This window comes from Vigna unguiculata, chromosome 10 (assembly GCF_004118075.2).
Source record: "Vigna unguiculata cultivar IT97K-499-35 chromosome 10, ASM411807v1, whole genome shotgun sequence".
In the NCBI taxonomy this organism is placed as follows: Eukaryota; Viridiplantae; Streptophyta; class Magnoliopsida; order Fabales; family Fabaceae; genus Vigna; species Vigna unguiculata.
In genome coordinates, this window is record NC_040288.1 from 5,898,505 (window position 1) to 5,920,273 (window position 21,769).

General features: G+C 41.0%; 2 protein-coding genes across 2 annotated transcripts; both read left to right on the forward strand.

Moving 5' to 3' along the window:
- The first annotated feature begins 2,151 nt into the window (after positions 1-2,151).
- On the forward strand, positions 2,152-6,363 carry LOC114165141. Its single transcript, XM_028049808.1, has 4 exons — positions 2,152-2,653; positions 2,758-5,204; positions 5,322-6,238; positions 6,348-6,363. The coding sequence occupies exons 1-4, from the start codon at positions 2,152-2,154 to the stop codon at positions 6,361-6,363; spliced, it is 3,882 nt and encodes a 1,293-aa protein (XP_027905609.1).
- An 11,505-nt stretch (positions 6,364-17,868) lies between these two features.
- Positions 17,869-21,548, forward strand: LOC114166412 (probable LRR receptor-like serine/threonine-protein kinase At3g47570). Its single transcript, XM_028051145.1, has 3 exons — positions 17,869-20,577; positions 20,690-21,034; positions 21,219-21,548. Exons 1-2 carry the CDS (start codon positions 17,919-17,921, stop codon positions 20,830-20,832), a joined length of 2,802 nt encoding a protein of 933 aa, XP_027906946.1. The 5' UTR covers positions 17,869-17,918; the 3' UTR covers positions 20,833-21,034; positions 21,219-21,548.
- Positions 21,549-21,769: the final 221 nt, after the last annotated feature.

The window sequence follows — 21,769 nt, forward strand, 5'->3', positions numbered from 1 at the left end:
TTTTTTGCAGCTACTATACTCAAGATAACTTTGATGGTAGTCATCTTAACAACGGGAGAGAAAGTTTTTGTGAAATCAAATCCTTGTTTCTGTTGGAACCCTTTTACTACAAGTCTATCTTATATCTTTTATAGTCATTTGGTTCTTCTTTTAACCTATGGACGTACTTGTTTTGTAATACCTTCTTTACTTTCAGTAGCTTGGTTAAAAGCCATGTTTTATTCTTCTGAAAAAACTTTATCTCGTCTTTCATTACTAGAAACCACTTAATAAATTCATGTTTCGTTTAATCTGTTTCTCACTCTTCATATTGTGCTTCTTCGGCTTTACTTGGGCTGTTTATTTTATTTGTTTTCTTCTGGTTACTTTTGTCAATTCTTTTTCCTTTTGCAATTTTTTTTCATCGGCTTTCCCTTTTCCCTTAAAAAGAGACATACATTATGAAATAAAGATAGTTGTTTGTTAGGTCTTTTGCTTTGCTATCTGATTGGTAGTCTCTGTTTTTGTTTCAAGATAATAAGCACCGTAGCCATATTCTTTTATTTAAGACAAAACCTAACATATTTTAATTTCATCTAGTTTTAACATTTATTTTATTTGATGTATGTTTAATTTAAATATACCAAATTTCTCATTTTACATTTTTTAGTTTCATTATAGTTTTCGGTTGTAGTTTTTTAATTTTCAGTTTTTAACTACTTTCTTTTCAAATATAGTCATGATCTTATACAAATTAATTTAATTTTGTTAAAAATATTTGACACTTAATTCTCATAAATTAATTTTCATTCGATATCTTCAAATATAATCTTTTAGGAAAATTAAAAAGAAAATCTTTTAGCCTAGTAAAACTATAATTAATATTGTTGGACAGCAGTTTTATTAATATCGAATGTAAAATTGACATATGTTACGATAATTTAAAATGTTCACTATGTCTGTTATATAAAGAGTTCATTTACTATATGCATTAAAAGTGAGAATCCTCGTAAAAAAGTTTAAAAGTAATTTCATATTCACCTACTTTCTAGAGGTTGGTTATAATCTTAGCCAAGTTTTGAAAAATTAGGCATTTGAAAAAAATGTTTTGTTTTAATGATTTTTGTCCTCACATAACAATTTACAATTTTATAATTATAACTGTACTGTACGTCCCATCGGTCAATCGGCCAAATCTAATTTTTAGGCCCATCGGCCAAAGTTGAAGAAGTAATACATGAAAGGCCAGCGGTCGAACGGTCGAACAGCGAATCGGCTCTGTCAATCAGCCACGTAGCATCGTTAAAGGACCATCGGTCGAACGGATCACGAATAAACTATAAGACCACCGGTCAAACGGTTGAACATATAAGTCACGAGCTAACCATGTTCATACCCATCGGTCCATCGGTAACACCTAGTCGAGCGACACGGACCCTTAATGGCACATCGGTCGATCGGACAAGTACGTGTTGCACCCAACCATAACGCGACAATCAACGAATCAACCATCGGTTGATCAATCTCTTTAGACTTGTGTAGTCCTTCGCATGCGTTTGTCGGTCGACCAGAAATACATGAAGGTTACACTTGTTACAGTATAACTAACCCAGTCAAGCGGCCATCGGTCACACGGTCAAAGGATCAGTCAAACGAGTTAATTAACGTTAAATGAGTCAGTAATCTTGATTAAAGGATCATTGGGCCGTGATTAAGGAACCCTAATCACAGGCCCACACAGAAAATTATAAATAGGGCCCAAAGGTAGGTTGGTGAGGATCTTAATTTCGCATTTATTACAGCAGATATATTGATACACCGATCGGTCCTTTACTGACTTAAGCATCGGAGTACTTTAGACAGGTACCCCGATCGTCACCCCAGCCGATCGAGCTAAGGAGTGGATTTTGTGGAAGTTATTGTTACACTGGGAGGTAGAGCAAGCTTGAAGAGGCTCTTTAGTAGGTTCTCGGTCCCTACACCCGAAACATTTTGGCGCCCACCGTGGGGCCGAGCAGTCTTCTTTAAGAGAACACCCTTATGGTGACCACAAGGAACCGGAACAGCAACGCAGACGGAGGTAGAATGGCGGATGATCAAACAGACACTAGGGAGATGATAAGGGCGATGCAGCAGAGGATGGATGAGATGTAGAGAAATTATGAAGTGCAGATGCAGATCTTGCGTGAGGAGAACGCCATCCTAAGGCGGAAGGAAGAAGGAATCCCATCGACGCCTACTGTACCCGACCCGCTCAGGTTAAGTCGGGGGCAGCAGCACCGGGATGTCGAACGGGTGGAGAGTCGCCCTCCACCAACAGGACACGAGCAATCACAGCCGGCTCGGGTCGAAAGGACGCAGGCTTCAAGGGGAAATCCGTCGCACACGATGGCGGAGAGCTCGGGAGCAAACGATGGGGGTCGCCCATCACGTCAACCGATCCCCGCGTCGGGATTCTCCCCCTTTACATCGTACATTTTGGAGACGCCATTGCCGGAGAAGTGGAAAATCCCAACTTTCGACAAGTACGATGGCACGACCAATCCGGACAATCACATGCGGGTCTTCATGCATAAGATGATGTTCCACGCCGTTAGTGACCCCATCTGGTGTCGTGTTTTCTCGACTTCTTTGACAGGGGAGGCGTTGGAATGGTTTTCCGAGTTGCCGGCCGGTAGTATAGACTCTTTTGCCACTCTGAAGGCAAGGTTTAGCACACAGTTCGCGCCCCTGAAGCCGGCCATTCTGACGGTTGATAACCTGGTGAACATCCGGCAGGAAGATGGGGAATCGCTGAGGAGTTATCTCGATCGATACAATCGGATGTCAGTCAAGATAAAAGATCTCAACGACGAAATCGCTCGACATCACTTCTCCTATGGGCTCCAGCCGGGAGTTTTCGCGGACAAGATAAGCCGCAAGAAACCGAAGACGATGGAGGAGATGAGGGAACGAGCGGAGAAGGAGGATGCCGCAACCGCAAAGCCGGTCGCACCTCGCCCAAACAGGCCTCTGGCTCGGCCCAGCGAGAAAAAACAACCGAAGTTCACGACGTACACCCCCTGGCCGTTCCTAGGGCCAGGATCCTACAAGAAGCTTTCAGCGCCGAATCACTTCCTGCGGCCAGAAAGAAGCCCCCGCCACCCGATGCTGACGGTAGTAAGCACTGCCAGTACCATCGGACGATCGGCCACACTACAGAAGAGTGCCACACGCTCCGCGACAAAATCGAAGAGCTTATTCGGCAGGGGCACCTGAAGAAGTATATACGGCAGAAACGCCCTCCGCGAAGCCCGGTGAGGCACAGAAGTCCCGTAAGAAGAACCGCCCCGGCCCAGCGGGAGGAGCGGAGGGAGCCCGAACCCGAGAGACGAAGGAGAGGACCGTCTCGGTCGCATCAGAGCCCAAGGAGGAGCCGCAGTCGGAGCCACGATAAACCCCTCAGGGGCTATATCAATACCATCTCCGGAGGGTTCGCCGGAGGAGGATCGAGCTCAGCAGCTCGAAAGAGGCACGTTCGGGCGTTAAAGTCGGTTCATCTGGTGGAGAAGAAGATCCGGTCGATGCCCTCCATCACGTTTACGGACGACGACTTCAAGGCGCCCGACCCTGATCATGATGACCCGATGGTCATCTCAATAGAGGTTGCCGAGTATGGGATCGAGAAGGTGTTGGTTGACCAGGGAAGCTCCGTCAACATCTTATACTGGAAGACTTTCCGGAAGATGAACCTCTCTGAGGACCTGATCGTCCCATATAACGAGCAAATTGTTGGTTTCTATGGCGAGCGAGTCGACACAAGGGGCTACCTGGACCTTCGTACCAGGATCGGCTCACGGAAGGACGGCCGAGAGGTAAGGGTTAGATTCCTTTTGGTTGAAGCTAACACCTCCTACAATGTATTGCTAGGGAGACCTTGTCTGAACGCCTTCGGAGCGATCGTATCCACCCTGCACCTGACCATGAAGTTCCCGTCGGACAAGGGGACAATATGCACGGTGCATGCAGATCAACAAGTCGCCAGGCAATGCTATGCTGCAGGATTGAGGATCAGTCCTTATAGTCACCCGCGGAAACAACACTGTTCGGAGGTAGCAATGACAGACCTAGACCCCCGAACGAACACAGAGGATCGGCTGCAACCAGAAGGAGAGACCAAGGAGATCCTGATCGGAAGCCAACCTGGACAGGTCACGAAGATTGGGGGAGCCCTGAGCGCTGAAGAAGAAGAGCTCCTAAGGGCGGTGATCTTAGAGAACAAAGATCTCTTCGCATGGTCGAGCGTAGATATGCCAGGCGTCCATCCAGATGTGATGTCCCATAAGTTGGCCACCTTCCGGGAAGCTCGCCCGGTCGCTCAGAAGAAGAGAAAAATGGGAGAAGAGCGAAGGAGGGCGGTCGAGGAGGAAGTCAGGAAGCTAGAGGGAGCTGGTTTCATCAGAGAGATCAAATATACTACATGGCTGGCTAACGTGGTCATGGTGAAGAAGACGAGCGGGAAGTGGAGAATGTGCACAGATTTCACCGATCTCAACAAGGCCTGCCCGAAAGACGCATACCCGTTACCCAGCATCGATCGGCTTGTTGATGGGGCCTCAGGACACAACTTCCTAAGCTTCCTGGACGCGTACTCAGGGTACAACCAAATCCCTATGTATGGCCCAGACAGATCCAAAACGGCGTTCATTACCGACCGAGCAAACTTCTGCTACGAGGTTATGCCGTTCGATCTGAAAAACGCAGGGGCGACATATCAGAGGCTGATGGACCGGGTCTTCAGGGGACAGATCGGTCGGTCTATGGAAGTGTACGTTGACGACATGGTCGTAAAGTCGCAAACTACCGAAGATCATGCGCGCGACCTCAGGGAGGTTTTTCACCAAGTGCGCAAATACAATATGCGGCTCAACCCGGAGAAGTGTGTCTTCGGGGTGCCGGCCGGGAAATTCCTGGGTTTCATGTTGACCGCCCGAGGCATAGAAGCTAACCCAGATAAGTGCGCCGCCATCGCAGAGATGAGGAGCCCCAAGAATCTGAAGGAAGTCCAGCGGTTGATAGGGCGGTTAACCTCTCTGGCACGTTTCCTACCTAGGCTCACGGAGAAGGTCAGACCGATTCTGAAGATCATGAAGAAGCAAACTGTCGAAAAGTGGGACGATCAATGCGAGGTGGCGTTTCGGGAGATAAAGGAGATGATCAGCAGTCCCCCAATAATGAGCCGACCGGTAGAGGGATTGCCTCTGCAGTTATACCTGTCGGTGTCAGACGACACGATCAGTGCAACTCTAATACAAGAAGTCCCGGAGCAGTGACCTATATATTTCATCAGTCGAATACTGCAGAGCGCAGAAACGAGATATCAGCTGATAGAGAAGATAGCCTTGGCGCTATTGACGGCCGCACGCCGGTTGCGCCAGTACTTCCAGAGTCACCAGGTGATCGTCCGCACCGATCATCCCATTGCCAAGATACTCCGGAAGCCCGACTTAGCTGGTAGAATGATCGCTTGGTCGGTCGAGTTATCCGAGTTCGGGCTCAAGTACGAACCCAGAGGATCTGTCAAGGGACAACATTTGGCAGACTTTGCAGCTGAACTCCACGGACCGATACACCCGTCGGAGCATATGTGGATTCTCTTCGTCGATGGATCATCGGATAAACGTAATGCTGGAGCAGGGATCGTCATCGAGGGATCGGGCGATTTCACGGTGGAGCACTCCCTACAGTTCAAGTTTAAAGCCTCGAATAACCAAGCAGAATACGAAGCGCTGATCGCCGGGCTGAGGCTTGCAAAAGACCTAGGAGCGACGAAATTGAAGTGCAACACTGATTCGAAGCTCGTGGTCGGCCAGGTTCAGGGAGAATACCAGGTTAAGGATGACCTGTTGCTCCAATACTATCACAAGGTGGTCGAAGCCATGAAGGAGTTCAAAGATATCACTATCCACCACATTCCTCGAGCGGAAAATACCAGAGCCGATAAGCTATCTAAGCTGGCGGAAGGAAAAGAGAAGGGCCAATTGAAGACAATCATCAGGCAAACCCTGATGAGACCCTCAGCGGGGGAATGCGCTGCAGCGGACCGGTTGGCAGATTGGATTGGGGAGGTGCGAGAACTCTTAAAGAGGTGCGAGGCCGGAGAAGAGATCAGACCGACGGAGAGACGACGAGCACTCCGGTTCGTGATCATCGGAGAAGATCTATATAAGAGAGGCTTCACAGCGCCGCTCCTCAAGTACTTAGCAGCAGACGAAGTTGAGTATGTTATGAACGAGGTCCACAATGGCATTTGTGGAATGCACACCGGTCGGAGGACGATGAAAACGAGGATACTCCGAGCAGGCTATTTTTGGCCGACTATGGAACAGGACTGTGAAGCCATGATACGCAAGTGCGAAGGATGTCAAGCCCATGGGAATGACGTGAAGAGGGCTCCGACCGAGCTACATAGCCTAACAGCCCCGTGGCCGTTCGCTTAATGGGGCATGGACATCGTCGAACCCTTCCCGGTAGGCCGAGCACAGAAGAAATTCATACTTGTCGCAGTAGACTATTTCACCAAATGGGTCGAAGCAGAGGCCCTGGCTAACATCACCGCTCGGCAAGTCCATTCCTTCGTCTGGCGAAACATTATATGCAGATTCGGCCTTCCCCACACGATCATCACCGACAACGGCCGTTAATTTATCGACAAGAAGCTGAAGGACTTCTATAAGCAAGTGGGGATACGGCACGTGACCAGCTCGATCGAGCATCCCCAGACTAATGGTCAGGCTGAGGCCATGAACAAGGTTATAGTGGCTGAACTGAAGAAAAGGTTGGGAGAAGCCAAAGGAGCATGGGTGGACGAGCTGCCGCAGGTCCTTTGGGCCTATCGGTGTACCCCACACGACGGGGGAATCTCCCTTCAACCTGACATATGGAACAGACGCTATGCTGCCAGTTGAAGTAGGGGAGCCAACTCTTCGACGAGATATGCAAGATCTCGAGGTAAACTGTGGACGCCTGCGCGAGGAGTTGGACTGGACGATCGAACGACGAGAGCGAGCGGCCGTACGAGCTGAAGCCTGCAAGAGAATGGTGGCAAGGAGGTATAACGCAAAGGTAAAACCAAGAAGCTTCATCAGAGGAGACTTGGTATGGAGGAAGACCAATGAAGCACGCAAAAAGTCAGCACAAGGAAAGCTAGCACCTAATTGGGAGGGCCCGTTCCGTGTGACCGAGAGCCTGCAGAACGGAGGCTATCGGCTGGAGTACCTGAGCGGCAAAGAAATACCCAACACATGGAACGCGTCGCACCTCAAAATGTATTATAGTTGACTATGAATGAAATGAGCGTTTCATGCAACTTCATCTAACAAACTGACCAACGGGACTCCCTACGGATCCCGAGCAAAGCCTGACCGAACGAGACGCGGACTTCCAAGAGGAAGTCCCGCTCCGTCGGCACCGATCTAAGCGATCTAATTAACCCTACGGGTAAATAAATGACACGAGCTGTCCTAGCCGATCGAGGTATTACACCTACGATCTAAAACTTGAAATTGAATGCGCAAAGGTCAACCCTCCGGGACAGATAATCAAGACAGCTTTACAAGAAACTTGAAAATTGCGTGCCGATCGCCCGGCTAGTTCGATACCAGACGCAGCCAAACAGAAATAACAAGTTAAACAATTACACGGCCGATCGCCAGCGCGAAGAGTTATAAAAGAAGTATGGCCGATCGCCAGCGCGAAGCAGTAAACAAACAAAAATAGATAAGAGCTAGCAGACGAAATAAGAAGGCGTCTAAATATTTACACAAGTGTTTGTCAAAAAATAACCTAATAACCGATCGAACGCGATCAACCAAAGGGTCGATCGGGTTCGATCGGTTATGTCAAAATATACAATTAAAAATAAAAATCAAGTGCTCGCAGGGGGATCATTGACCTCGTCCAACCGGTCGAAGACCCTTTCCAACTTCCCTTCGACCACCCCCAAATGGACATCAAACCGGTCGGGAGAGCATTTGTAGTAAAAGACGGCTTGGTCAACAGCACTCTGGAAGCCCGCCTCGTACTGAGCAAATACAAGCTCGTTGGCCACTCGCAGCTCGGCCTGAAACTCCTTGGCTTTTCTCTGCCAATCTGAGGCTGATCCGGTGGCAACCATGTGCTCCAGCGTCAGATCGTCAAAGCGTCGCTGGAGCTTGCGAAGTTCCTCCACGGCTTCACCTGCCTTCGCCTGCTCCGCCTTTGCCCTATCATCGGCAGCATTCAGCAGACCGGCACATTTAGCCTGTTCAGCCTTAACGTCGTTCAAACGGTCGAACTGAGCCTTCAGGTCCAACGCCGATGCCTTCACTTCATTGAGCTCCGTCTTTGCCGCTGCGAGCTCCTTTTCCAAGCTCTCCATCCTGCTCCGGTCGGGGCGAGGAAACTTGGTGTATATGGCAGCAAGCCTAAGGGTCAGCTCCCCGGCGGTTCGAAGGGCCTCCTCTTCGGACACATCTTTGAGCATGTCCGTCACCCGAGGTCCCAGCTGAAAGGAGACCTCCTCGTCGAGTCGGACGTCGCCGCCGAGGAGGACGTCAGCCAGCGATCTAGATGCCTCCCCCTTTTTGTTTTTCTTGGACGACCGACCGGCGGGAGAGTCATCTCTCTTGGACTTCTTCCCCTTGTCCGCCGCAGCAGCAGCAGCGTCGGAACCGGGAGGCTTCACAATGAAACGGGGTCTGGAGACGACACCCGAAGCCTCGGTCGGGGCGGTGGTGGCAGGGACACGACCGGTTGAAGGGGCGGCGGGAACACTCTGGAGTGGCGCCACCTCCTCAGCGGTATCTTCTTCCCTTCGTCGACTCTTGGCACGAGCCAGAAACTCGACGTTAGAAACGGTCGTCCGGGCCATAATATCTGCGAAACAAAAGCAAATAAGTTAACTGCAACCAATATAATGATCGAGAAGATCAGAACAACTAACCATAAACCGCCCTCGGCAAATCCGGGGAGCGGAGGCATTGAATCAGTGGTCGCGGGGGGATCTTGTCGGGTAGGGTCTTGAGGACAGCCAGGTCGGCCCGCTCGGCAGGGGTCAACCGCTCTTCAGCCCAAGCATCAGTAGGAGGGGGAAAAGCTGTCCAGTACAAAGGGAACTTCGGCCGATTTTGCTCATCGAAAATATATCTCCTCCCCTTACCAGGAATCGCGACCTTAAAAAAGCCGGTCTTGAAACCCTTGTAGGAAGCAAGGTAGAGGGTGAGCAAGCTCTTGTTCGCCCCCAGAAAAGAAACCCAACCTTTCAACGCCGTCGGTCGAGTTTTGTAGAAATGTAGAAACAAGGGCTTTGTCGCTGTCAAGCCCGCCGCTCGGCATAGAACGTCGAACGCCTGCATCGACGCCCAGGCGTTCAGGTGTATCTAGGTCGGCGCGCATTGGATCTGGCGAAGGACCGCCATCTGCCAATCGGCAAACGGCACAGTTAGGCCCAAATCATGGAAGAGGCAGGCGTAGACATAGAAGAAATCTAGCCTCGCCTCTCCCTTCCCGTGACACACTCTCTCGTTGCCGGCACACACTTTGACCCGAAGAAGTCCATCCTCCACTTCGTTGCTAAAAATCTTGGTCCGCTCGACCAGATCCCCAAGGTCGTTGCCCCATCGAAACCTCGTCGCATGTGTGCGCGGCTCATAAGGGGCCTAGTCATATCCTGGTATCTCTGGCAAATTGGCTTGTTCCCCCTCGTCGCGAACGTCGATGCCTATGACGTCCCCACTCTCGTCAGAAGCGGCGACCTGTTCAATCGCCTCAGCGACCGGTGGCTCAGCCTCCGAGCTGCCACTTAGGAGGATAGGGGAATCTGTTACGCTCGATACTCCCCCGAGCGAAGTCCCCGAATCGGAAGAACTGAACAAGGCGGAGATCGACCCGCCGCCCCCAGACGTCCCGATCGCCCCACCCGACAAACCATCTGAACTCGATGCGCTGGATGACATTTTTTACCTGCAAATAGAAGAAAACGATCGGAGGCTCGGCTAGAAAGAGAAAGGAAAACGTGAAAATAACGACAGCCACACAGACCTATTTATAGGGGGACCATGTGACACGTGGCAGTCCCAGAACCCTACGATCACACTCAGATCAACGGTCCATACTTTGCGACGCTTCAAATCATAACTGCCAGGCACGATCTACGATGCAAGATAACCGTTGAGACACGCGGGCAGCCAATCGGCACAACAACTCTGGTAAACCTCCTCGCTTCTTCCCCATCGCTCGAGGCTGGGGGGCTTGTGTATTGTACGTCCCATCGGTCAATCGGTCAAATCTAATTCTTAGGTCCATCGGCCAAAGTTGAAGAAGTAATACATGAAAGGCCAGCGGTCGAACGGTGGAATAGCGAATCGGCTCTGTCAATCAGCCACATAGCATCGTTAAAGGACCATCGGTCGAACGGATCACGAATAAACTATAAGACCACCGGTCAAACGGATGAACATATAAGTCACGAGCTAACCATGTTCATACCCATCGGTCCATCGGTAACACCTAGTCGAGCGACACGGACCCTTAATGGCACATTGGTCGATCGGACAAGTACGTATTGCACCCAACCATAACGCAACAATCAACGAATCAACCATCGGTTGATCAATCTCTTTAGACTTGTGTAGTCCTTCGCATGCGTCTATCGGTCGACCAGAAATACATGAAGGTTACACTTGTTACAGTATAACTAACCCAGTCAAGCGGCCATCGGTCACACGGTCAAAGGATCAGTCAAACGAGTTAATTAACGTTAAACGAGTCAGTAATCTTGATTAAAGGATCATTGGGCCGTGATTAAGGAACCCTAATCACAGGCCCACACAGAAAACTATAAATAGGGCCCAAAGGTAGGTTGGTGAGGATCTTAATTTCGCATTTATTATAGCAGATATATTGATACACCGATCGGTCCTTTACTGACTTAAGCATCAGAGTACTTTAGACAAGTACCCCGATCGTCACCCCAGCCGATCGAGCTAAGGAGTGGATTTTGTGGAAGTTATTGTTACAGTGGGAGGTAGAGCAAGCTTGAAGAGGCTCTTTAGTAGGTTCTCGGTCCCTACACCCGAAACAATAACGAATACAATTTTTGTACACATCTTTTTCAATGTCCACTGTAGTTGTCATTTTGGGAAAGTTATAAACAATGTAAGTTTGGATTAAGATTCCAATCATTTTCCACTTGGAATAAGTCGAGGACCGAAAATTTGGAAAACTTTACTGGAAATGAAATTGCAACGAAGTTAGAAATATTTTGACCAGCTTCATACATTTCATCTGTAGGTCTTCTCTCATTAAGCATTTTCAACGTATAACAATTCCAAAGGATAAGCTTTTGGTTGGTGCTGCAGTAGTTGTGGTAATATTCCAAAGACTTTCTTGACAAAACCTTTCTTTTCCATGATTAAACGTGTGGTCTCAATGACTTTAATGACCCAAGTGAAGTTACATAATAAACTATACACGCAAAATTGGATTTTTAGAAAGAAAATTAGCACTTTTGGCTCTCACCGAATAATGAAGAGTCATCTTGTTATTTTCTAATTCTTTTAGAAGGTTCTTCAACTTTACCATTTCCTTTGTTGCTTCTGAGATAGTTACATACTCAGCTTCAATGGTTAAGAGGGAGATTCTTCCTTGATGTTTAGACTTCAAACTAATAGTTGTACATCTCAATGTAAAAATGTAACATGTTATGCTCTTTATATACCATCCAGATCACCTCCCAAGTCTGCATCTGAAAATCCTTGTAAAGTGAGATTACTTCTTTTAAAAGACAAATGCATATTTGAAGTGTCATTCAAATATCTCAATATCCATTTCATGCCTTCCCAATGCTCCTTTCTGGGATTTGATATAAACCTACTCATAACTTTAATTGAATGTACTATGTCAAGTTTGATACCAAGTATAGTATACATCAAGCCCCTACTGCATATGCATATGGCATTTTAGAAATGTGACTTTCTTCTTCCTAAATCTGAGAAGATTACCTTTTCGAAAACTTTGAGTGAGTTCTGAAAGGTGTATTCCTCGTCTTAGCATTCGAACATTAAATATGCTAAGCAATTTTCTATATATTTTTCCTAAGATATAAATACCTTCAGATCTGACAATTGTTTTTTCTGACAATTTTCTGACAATTGTTTTTTCAACTTGTCAATTTCTACCTTATTAGCACCAACAATCAACATGTTGTCAACATATAAGGCAAGAATGATGTAGTTGTCAACATATTTCCTCATGTAACAACAATGATCTTCTTCACATCTATGACATCCTGAGTTTCTCATAACCTCATTAAACTTCTTGTACCATTGTCTCGGTGTTTGTTTCAATTCATACAAACTTTTATGAAGCTTGCATACAAGATTATCTTTGCCTTGTACTTCAAACCCTTTTGGTTGTGTCATAAAGATTTATTCCGCAGGATCCCTTTGTAGGAATGCAGTTTTGACATCTAACTGCTCTAGATGAAGATTTTCTACAGCTATTATACTCAATATAGCTTTGATGGTAGTTATCTTAACAACGATAGAGAAAATTTCTGTGAAGTCAATTCCTTGTTTCTGTTACAACCCTTTTACTATGAGTCTAGCCTTATTTCTTTTATTGCCATCAGGTTCTTCTTTTAACCTATAAACACACCTATCTGGTAAGACCTTCTTTTGTTCTAGTAGCTTGGTTAGAGACCAATGTTTTCATTAAAAGTAACATTTCTACTTTTGATACTTTTCTTGTTTTGGCCATCCCAAAACCTGTAACAATACATGTCATATCCATAACCAATGAAATAACATCGTTTTGCCTAAAGGCCAAGTTTATCTCTACTATTAGAGTCTAACAAAATATAAAGCACAACAAAAAACGTTCAGATGTTAAAAATTTATCTCATTTTCAGACCATACTTCTTTAAGTCACTAATAGTCTAATGGAACTAATATGGTCCTCTATTTATGAGATAGGATGATGTGCTTATTGCATCCGCCCAAAATACTTTGGGTAGTTCTTTTCCCTTTTATAAATTTTTTTTATCGGCTTTCCCTTTTACCAATATAATATCTCATGAAGAAATCCTCTTACAAAGAGACATACATTATGAAATAAATAAAGATAGTTGCGTCCTATTTTGTTAGGTGTTTTGCTTTGCCATCTGATTGGTAGTGTCTGTTTTTGTTTCAAATATAGTCATGGTCTTATTAATAAAGACATACATTCAGTTTATGTTTTTGTTTCAAATAAAGACATACATTCAGTTTTTAACTACTTTCTTTCAAATATAGTCATGATCTTATTAATAATTTTGTTAAAAATAATTTGATACTTAATTTTCATATATGCAAATATAATCTTTTAGAAAAATTAAAAAGAAAATATTTTAGCCTAGTACAACTATTATTAATATTATTGGACAACAGTTTTATTAATATCGAATGTAAAATTGAAATATGATACGATAATTTAAAATGTACACTATGTCGGTTATATGAAGAGTTCATTTACTATATGCTTTAAAACTGAGAATCCTCGTAAAAAAGTTTAAAAGTAATTTCATATTCACCTACTTTCTTGAGGTTGGTTATAATCTTAGCCAAGTTTTGAAAAATTAGCCATTTAAAAAAATGTTTTGTTTTAATGATTTTTGTCCCCACATAACAATTTACAATTTTCTAATCATAACGAACACAATTCTTGTACACATCTTTTTCAATGTCCACTGTAGTTGCCATTTTGGGAAAGGTATAAACAATGTAAGTTTGGATTAAGATTCCAATCATTTTCCATATGGAATAAGTTGAGGACCGAAAATTTGGAAAACTTTACTGGAAATGAAATTGCAACGAAGTAACAAATATTTTGACCAGCTTCATACATTTCATCTGTAGGTCTTCTCTCACCAAGCATTTTCAGCATAACAATTCCAAAGGACAAGCTTTTGGTTGGTGATGCAGAAGTTTTGTGGTAATTCCAAAGACTTTCATGACTAAACCTTTCTTTTCCATGATTAAAAACGTGTGGTCCCAATGACTTTAGTGACCCAAGTCACACAATTAACTATACATAATCACGATATCACTTTGAATTCAAAATTTTGAGAAATATAGATAAATATAACCTAAAACTTTTAGAAAATAAATAGGTAAAGTTTTATATTTATATATCATTCTCAAATAGGAAGTATTTTATTTCGGTGTATCTCAAGTTTTATATAAGGTTGTTTATTATATAGTAAAATAGAGAATCATATCTCACAATACCTAGTGATAAGTGATACGCATAATATTAACAATTGTCTCACTTAGATTTTGATTTACATTATTACCTAGGGTAGTGCCATCATCATCAATTTTCTTGAAGGCCAATTGAGGCAATATAAAGCTTCAACTTATTTGTTGTGACAGTCTTGGTCAACGTATCAACTGCATCCTCTGCATTTGGAATCTTCAACGAAAACAAGTCTCCATCATTTATCAGGTTTCTGATAAAATGATACCTCAATTCAATGTGCATCCATCTAGAATGAATAGTTGGATTGTTAGAAAGACAAATAGCACTTTGATTGTCACTGAATAATTGAGAGTCATCTTTCTCTTTTCCTAATTTTTTTAGAAGGTTCTTCAACCCTATCATTTCATTCGTTGCTTCTGAGATTGATATACACTCAACTTTAGTGGTTAAGTGGGAGACTCTTCCTTGATGTTAAGACTTCCAACTAATAGATGTAGCACCCAATGTAAAAACATAACCTATTGTGCTCTTTCTACCATTTAGATCACCTCCCAAGTCTGCATCAGAAACCTTGTAAAGTGAGATTACTTCTTTTAAATGACATGCATCTTTGAAAGTGTTGTTCAAATATCTCAATATCCACTTCACGCCTTCCCAATGCTCCTTTCTAGGATTTGATAGAAACTTACTCACAACTCCAACTGCATGTGTTATGTTAGGTTTGGTGCAAACCATAGCAATCATCAAGCTCCAAATTGCAGATGGATATGACACTTTAGGCATATGACTTTCTTCTTCCTCTGTCTAAGAAGATTTCCTTTTAGAAAACTTTAACTGAGTTCTCAAAGGTGTATTCTTGGTGTTAGCATTTCCAACATTAAATCTGCTAAGCAAATTTTCTATATATTAATTTTTCTGAGATAAGTTCAGAATACCTTTAGATCTATCCCCGAAGATTTTCATATCAAGAATTTGTTTCGTTGGACAAAGATGCTTCATTTCAAAATTTTATGACAATTGTTTCTTCAACATGTCAATTTCTCCTTTATTAGCACCAACAATCAACATGTCGTCAACGTACAAGGCAAGTATGATGTAGTTGTCAACATATCTTCACATAATAACAATGATCTTCTTCACATATGTGAAATCCTAAGTTTCACATAAACTCATTAAACTTCTTGAACCATTGTCTCGATGCTTGTTTCAATCCATACAAACTTTTTTGAAGCTTGCGTACAAGATTCTCTTTGCCTTGTACTTCAAACCCTTTTGGTTGTGTCATAAAAATTTCTTCCTCAAGATCCCCATGTAGGAATGCAGTTTTGATATCTAACTACTCTAAATGAAGATTTGTTGCAGCTACTATACTCAAGATAACTTTGATGGTAGTCATCTTAACAATAGGAGAGAAAATTTTTGTGAAATCAAATCCTTATTTCTGTTGGAACCCTTTTACTACGAGTCTAGCTTATATCTTTTATTGTCATCTGATTTTTCTTTTAACCTATAGAGGCACCTGTTTTGTAAGACCTACTTTCATTTTGGTAGTTTGGTTAAAGATCATGTTTTATTCTTCTAAAGAAACTATATCTTGTCTTTCATTGCTAGAAACCACTTAATAGATTCATCTTCTTGCATAGTCCCATCAAAATACTTTGGATAACAAGCATCAATCAAAACAAGTAATATAAATGAAGGAGAATACCTTTGTAGTGCTACATATGTTCTGCTAAATCTTCTAATTAGGATTTCAAGAGAATACACACACGCATACGTCAAGTTTGTACGGGTGTTTCAGGACAATACACACATGCATACATCAGGTTTTCTTTTTTAAAATTCATCAATTAGTAAAATTTGAGGATTTATACGTGTCTTATAAGTATTTGGATTTTTAATAGAAATACAAAATGGATGTTTAGATGAATGTGTTCTAACGTCCAGGCTCTGTGTTTGGAAAGGATCATTCAATCCTTCTTATTGAGTCAAGGTGTTGACAATATTGAAGGTTGAGCACATCATCAAATGAATATTTACTTGCTAATGTTGTTTTAGTACCGAAGTGACTTGGAAAATGTGGGTTTAAATGAAGTGAATTTCCTTGTTATAGGTGGGTTTATTATATATGTTTTTGTAAAATTTTAGTTTGTTCTAGGTTACTTTTTTATTGTATAATGTATTTCAAGTTGTTTTGGGAACTAATTGTTATTGTCCATCATTGATAATCGATAAATATATATATATATATATATATATATATATATATATATATATATATATATATATATATATATTAACTAAGCTCTTTACCGGAAGTTTAAAATCATTAAAAAACACAGGAGACTCACTACAATAGTTTATTAAGAATAATTTTAGAAAAAAACTTGCAAAAGAAACAACTTCAAAACTAAATTGTGTTCAGAAGTTAATTATTATTGATTTTTAAAAGTATTATGAAATTATTAATGATTAAGTAAATCCAGAATTAGTATGATAAGTAATAATTTTCAAAATTATTATTTAGAATGAGAATTACAGCTCCAATTTTCAAAATAATGGTTTTCCTTTGTTTTCTTTAGGTTTTCAATTATTTTCAAATCCACTTATTTCTACGCTTCCAAATCTATCCTTTAATCCCAACACAGATAAAAACAAACTCGAAACAAATTACGACCTTCACAACCGAGACTACTTTCTGCTATACCACATCACTCAGAATGTATAATAGAAATAACAAAATTTTGTAAATATCATGCTATTAGTTTGTTTTTTACAAAAATCTTTCATAGTTAAATGATTTCTCTTCAATGGTGATCAGCATGCTAATTACAAATCATCTACATCATAATGATAGCAAAAATGGTGATTTCACATCAATCCTTTTCTTTTGTTTTTTTATCTTTTCCATTGTCCCTCTATGCTTTTGTTATTTTATATCACTTTTCTATCTTTTCTAATCTCGTCTCTTTTCAATTACTTTTTAATATTTTCTATATTTTCTATGCATGGATTTGTAACCTTAATATCAGATTAATAAATATAGAAGATATAGAAGATATTAAAGTGTAATGCAAATTCTAAAAGAATTTTGAAAATCCTAGGATAAAAATATTGAAATGTAATAAAAATTCTAGAACAAAGTAGAAAAAACTAAGATATGAAGAAAATATCAAGAACATTCTAATCAAGAACATTCTACACAAGTTGTGGTTAGTACTTTCTAGAATACTCTATAGGTCTATAAATATCCATGTACTCGATCATTTGATGAATGACAAGAACTAAGACCACATCTAATACACCACTCACTACTACAATTACATATTCCTTCCAACTACAACTTCCACATTCTACTATTTCCACAATTTTCTCTATCCTATCAATTATTCCTTTCACAACCTCTAAATAGTATCAGAATACATTGGTTTCTAAACCTGATCTTAAAAAAAAATAATAAAAAGCTACGTTTAAAATGTTTTCCACGTAATAGCGGTTGCCACAAAACAAAGTACCCACTTATCCTTTTCCTATTAGTTATTAGCTTGACTTCAACAGCAATAGCTTCTTTTCTTATTTAATCTTCCAACTCACCTCTATAAGTAGATGTATCAAAGAATAGAAATACCATCATTGAAGAGTCTCCAAAAATTGCTTACAAAAAAATTAAGCGTTTTTATGTTATGTTTTGGTTTATATATGTTCCCCTGCTTTTCCACTTTACATGCAACTCCAAACACACTGTTTTTGCTTCTGAAAGTGAGATCGATCATACGGCACTCATCAAATTCAAAGAATCAATATCGAGTGACCCAAATGGAATCTTGGTTTCTTGGAACACTTCAACTCACTTCTGCAATTGGTATGGAATCACATGCCATCCCACACTTGGAAGGGTTACTGAGCTGAACTTGCAAGGACACAGGTTGAAAGGGTACATATCTCCTCACATAGGTAACCTCTCTTACATGACAACATTTAAACTTGGAAACAACAGTTTGTATGGCAATATCCCACTAGAAGTGGGAAGATTGTCCCAATTGCAGATATTCAGAGTTGAAAATAACACATTGGCAGGAGAAATTCCTTTGAATTTGACACATTGTACTCAGCTCAAAAGTTTATATTTGTATGGAAACAATCTGAAGGGAAAAATACCTACTGAAATCGGATTGCTCCAGAACATTCAGGTTTTGAACTTTGGTCGAAACCAGTTAACAGGACAAATTCCATCTTCGATTGTGAATCTTTCTTCAATAAGACGTGTCTTTCTTCCTGATAACAACTTAGAAGGAGAAATTCCACAAGAAATATGTCATCTCAAAAGCTTGACGACCGTAGCTTTAGGTGGAAACAAACTGAGTGGATCATTTCCCTCCTGTCTTTATAATATATCATCTCTGACTGTAATCTCAATTGGAGGAAATCAATTTAGTAACTCTCTTCCACCCAACATGTTTCACACCCTCCAGAATCTCCGAGTACTTTTACTCTATAACAACCAATTCTATGGTCCAATCCCACCTTCCATTGCAAATGCATCCACCCTTTCACTCCTTGATCTCTCTAAAAACCATTTTTGGGGAAGAATTCCAAGTCTTGGAAAACTACAAGATCTTTATCTCCTAAATTTGGGTGAAAACAGTTTAGGTTACAACTCAACTAATGATTTGGAGTTTTTAAAATCATTGGTTAATTGTACTAAGTTGAAATATTTATGTCTATCTATTAATAGTTTTGGAGGTCATTTGCCAAATTCTTTGGGAAATTTGTCCACTCAACTAAGTGAACTATATCTCGGATACAATGAGATATATGGAGAAATCCCTGAGTCAATAGGAAATTTAGTTGGCTTAACTGTCTTATCAATAGGCAATACCCACATTGATGGGAGTATCCCAACAACTTTTGGAAAGTTTACAAAGCTTGGAGTGTTAGTCTTATATAGAAACAAGTTGTCAGGAAAGATACAACCCTTCATTGGAAACTTTAGTCAATTGTTTTATTTGGACCTCCGAGCAAATCGGTTTGAAGGGAGTATTCCTCCAAGTATAGGAAATTGTCAAATGCTCCAACATTTAGATCTTTCACAGAACAATCTCACAGGAACCATACCACTAGAGCTTTTTAATCTTACCTCTCTATTTGAAAAGTTGGATTTGTCACATAACTCATTGAGTGGTAGTATACCAGATGAAGTGGGAAATATACACGATATTAACATTCTAGATATGTCAAACAATCATATATCTGGTCACATTCCTCTTGGTGTTGGAAAATGCGTAATGTTAGAGTACCTCTTTTTGCAAGGAAATTCTTTACAAGGAATCATACCATCTTCTTTGGCATCACTTAAAAGCATTGTACTTTTGGATCTGTCACAAAACCATTTGTCAGGATCAATTCCAAATTTCCTGCAAAACCTTTCTTTCTTACAACATTTGAATGTATCTTTTAACATGTTGGATGGTGAGGTACCCACTGAAGGTGTCTTTGGAAATGTAAGTGCATTGGTGGTGACTGGAAACAGTAAGCTTTGTGGAGGTATTTCTAAATTGCATCTACCACCATGCCCTGTTAAAAGTAAGAAACATGCAAAGAACCACAGGTTCAGATTGATCGTGGTGATATTAGGTGTAGCTGTTTTTCTCATTGTACTATCATCTACCTTAGCCATCTATTGGTCGAGGAAAAAGGGGAAGAAACCTTCCCTTAATTCATCAACAATTGACCAACTGGCTAAAGTTTCCTACCAAAGCTTGTACAATGGAACTGATGGTTTCTCAACTACAAACTTGATAGGGTGTGGGAATTTCAGTTCTGTCTACAAAGGAACTCTTGAGCTCGAAGACAGAGTTGTTGCCATAAAGGTTCTAAACCTGCAAAGAAAAGGAGCTCACAAGAGCTTCGTGGCCGAATGTAATGCACTCAAAAATATTAAACATCGAAATCTTGTTCAGATTTTGACATGTTGTTCCAGCACAGATTATAAAGGTCAGGAATTCAAAGCTTTGATCTTTGAGTACATGAGAAATGGAAGCTTAGAGCAATGGTTGCATCCTACCACAACAAGTGTTGAGCAGCCAAGAACATTGAGCCTTAAGCAAAGATTAAGTATCATGATTGACGTAGCTTCTGCATTACAATATCTTCATCATGAATGTGAGCAACCGATCATTCATTGTGATTTGAAGCCAGGCAATGTCCTTCTTGATGATGACATGATTGCTCATGTAAGTGATTTTGGCATAGCAAGACTTCTCTCAACAACCAAAGGTATCACCTCCAAACAATCATCAAGTACACTTGCAATAAAGGGTACTGTTGGTTATGCTCCCCCAGGTATATTCTTGTGTTTTTGAATGATTAAGTTGCTTTGAATTTTCATAATTTTGTGCTTTGAATTTGTTATTTCTTAGTATTATGCGTTCATAGTTTTGTATATATATGTTAGAGTATGGAGTGGGTGCTGAAGTGTCAACTTCTGGCGACATGTATAGCTTTGGAATTCTGATGTTGGAAATGCTTACTGGGAGAAGACCAACAGATGAAATATTTGAAGATGGTCAAAATATTTGTAACTTCGTTGCAATGTGATTTGCCAGTGAACTTTTTCAAATTTTGGATCTTCGACTTATTCCAATTGGGGATAATGATTGGAATCTGAATCCAGATGTTGAGAAGTGCTTAGTTTCACTTTTTAGGATTGGACTTGCCTGTGCCATGGAATCACCAAAAGAAAGAATGGATGTGGTTGATGTCAGCAGGGAGCTTCAACGAATTCAAAAAGCCTTTTTTGGTGAGTTTATTTTTTTTAATCCTTTAATAACTATTGGACAGTTACATCAAATTTTTCTTTTTAAAATTCGTAAATTAGTAAAAATAAGGATTTATATGTGTCTTGTGCGTATTTGGATTTATATTAGAAATACAAAATGGATGTTTAGATGAATGTATTCTAACAAAAAAATTGAACTTCTTAGGTCCACGCTCTGTGTTGGGAAATGATCCTTAATCTTCTTACTGAGTCAAGGTGTTGATAATGTTGAAGGTTGACCACATCATCAAATCAATATTTACTTGCTAATGATGTTTTAGTACCGAAGTCACTTGGAAAATGTGGGTTTAAATGAAGTGAGTTTCCTTATTATAGGTTGGTGTATTATATATATGTTTTTGTAGTCTTAAATTTTAGTTTGTTATAGGTTACTTTTTTATTGTAAAATGTATGTCAAGTTGTTTTGGTAACTAACTATTATTGTCCATTATTGATAATCGATAAATATATACAGTAACCAAGTTTATTACCGGATGTTGAAAATCATTAAAAATATTAACACCTACAATGTTTGTTACGGTTACCTTTAATTGAATGCTTACAGTGAAAATATTGTAATTTTTTTTAATAATTATATTTCTCCTAAAACCAAACAAATATATATATATATATATATATATATATTATTTTAAGTTGATTATAAGAGAAAATTATGAAACTATTTATTTAAGTTCTACTAGGATTGATTATCTTTTA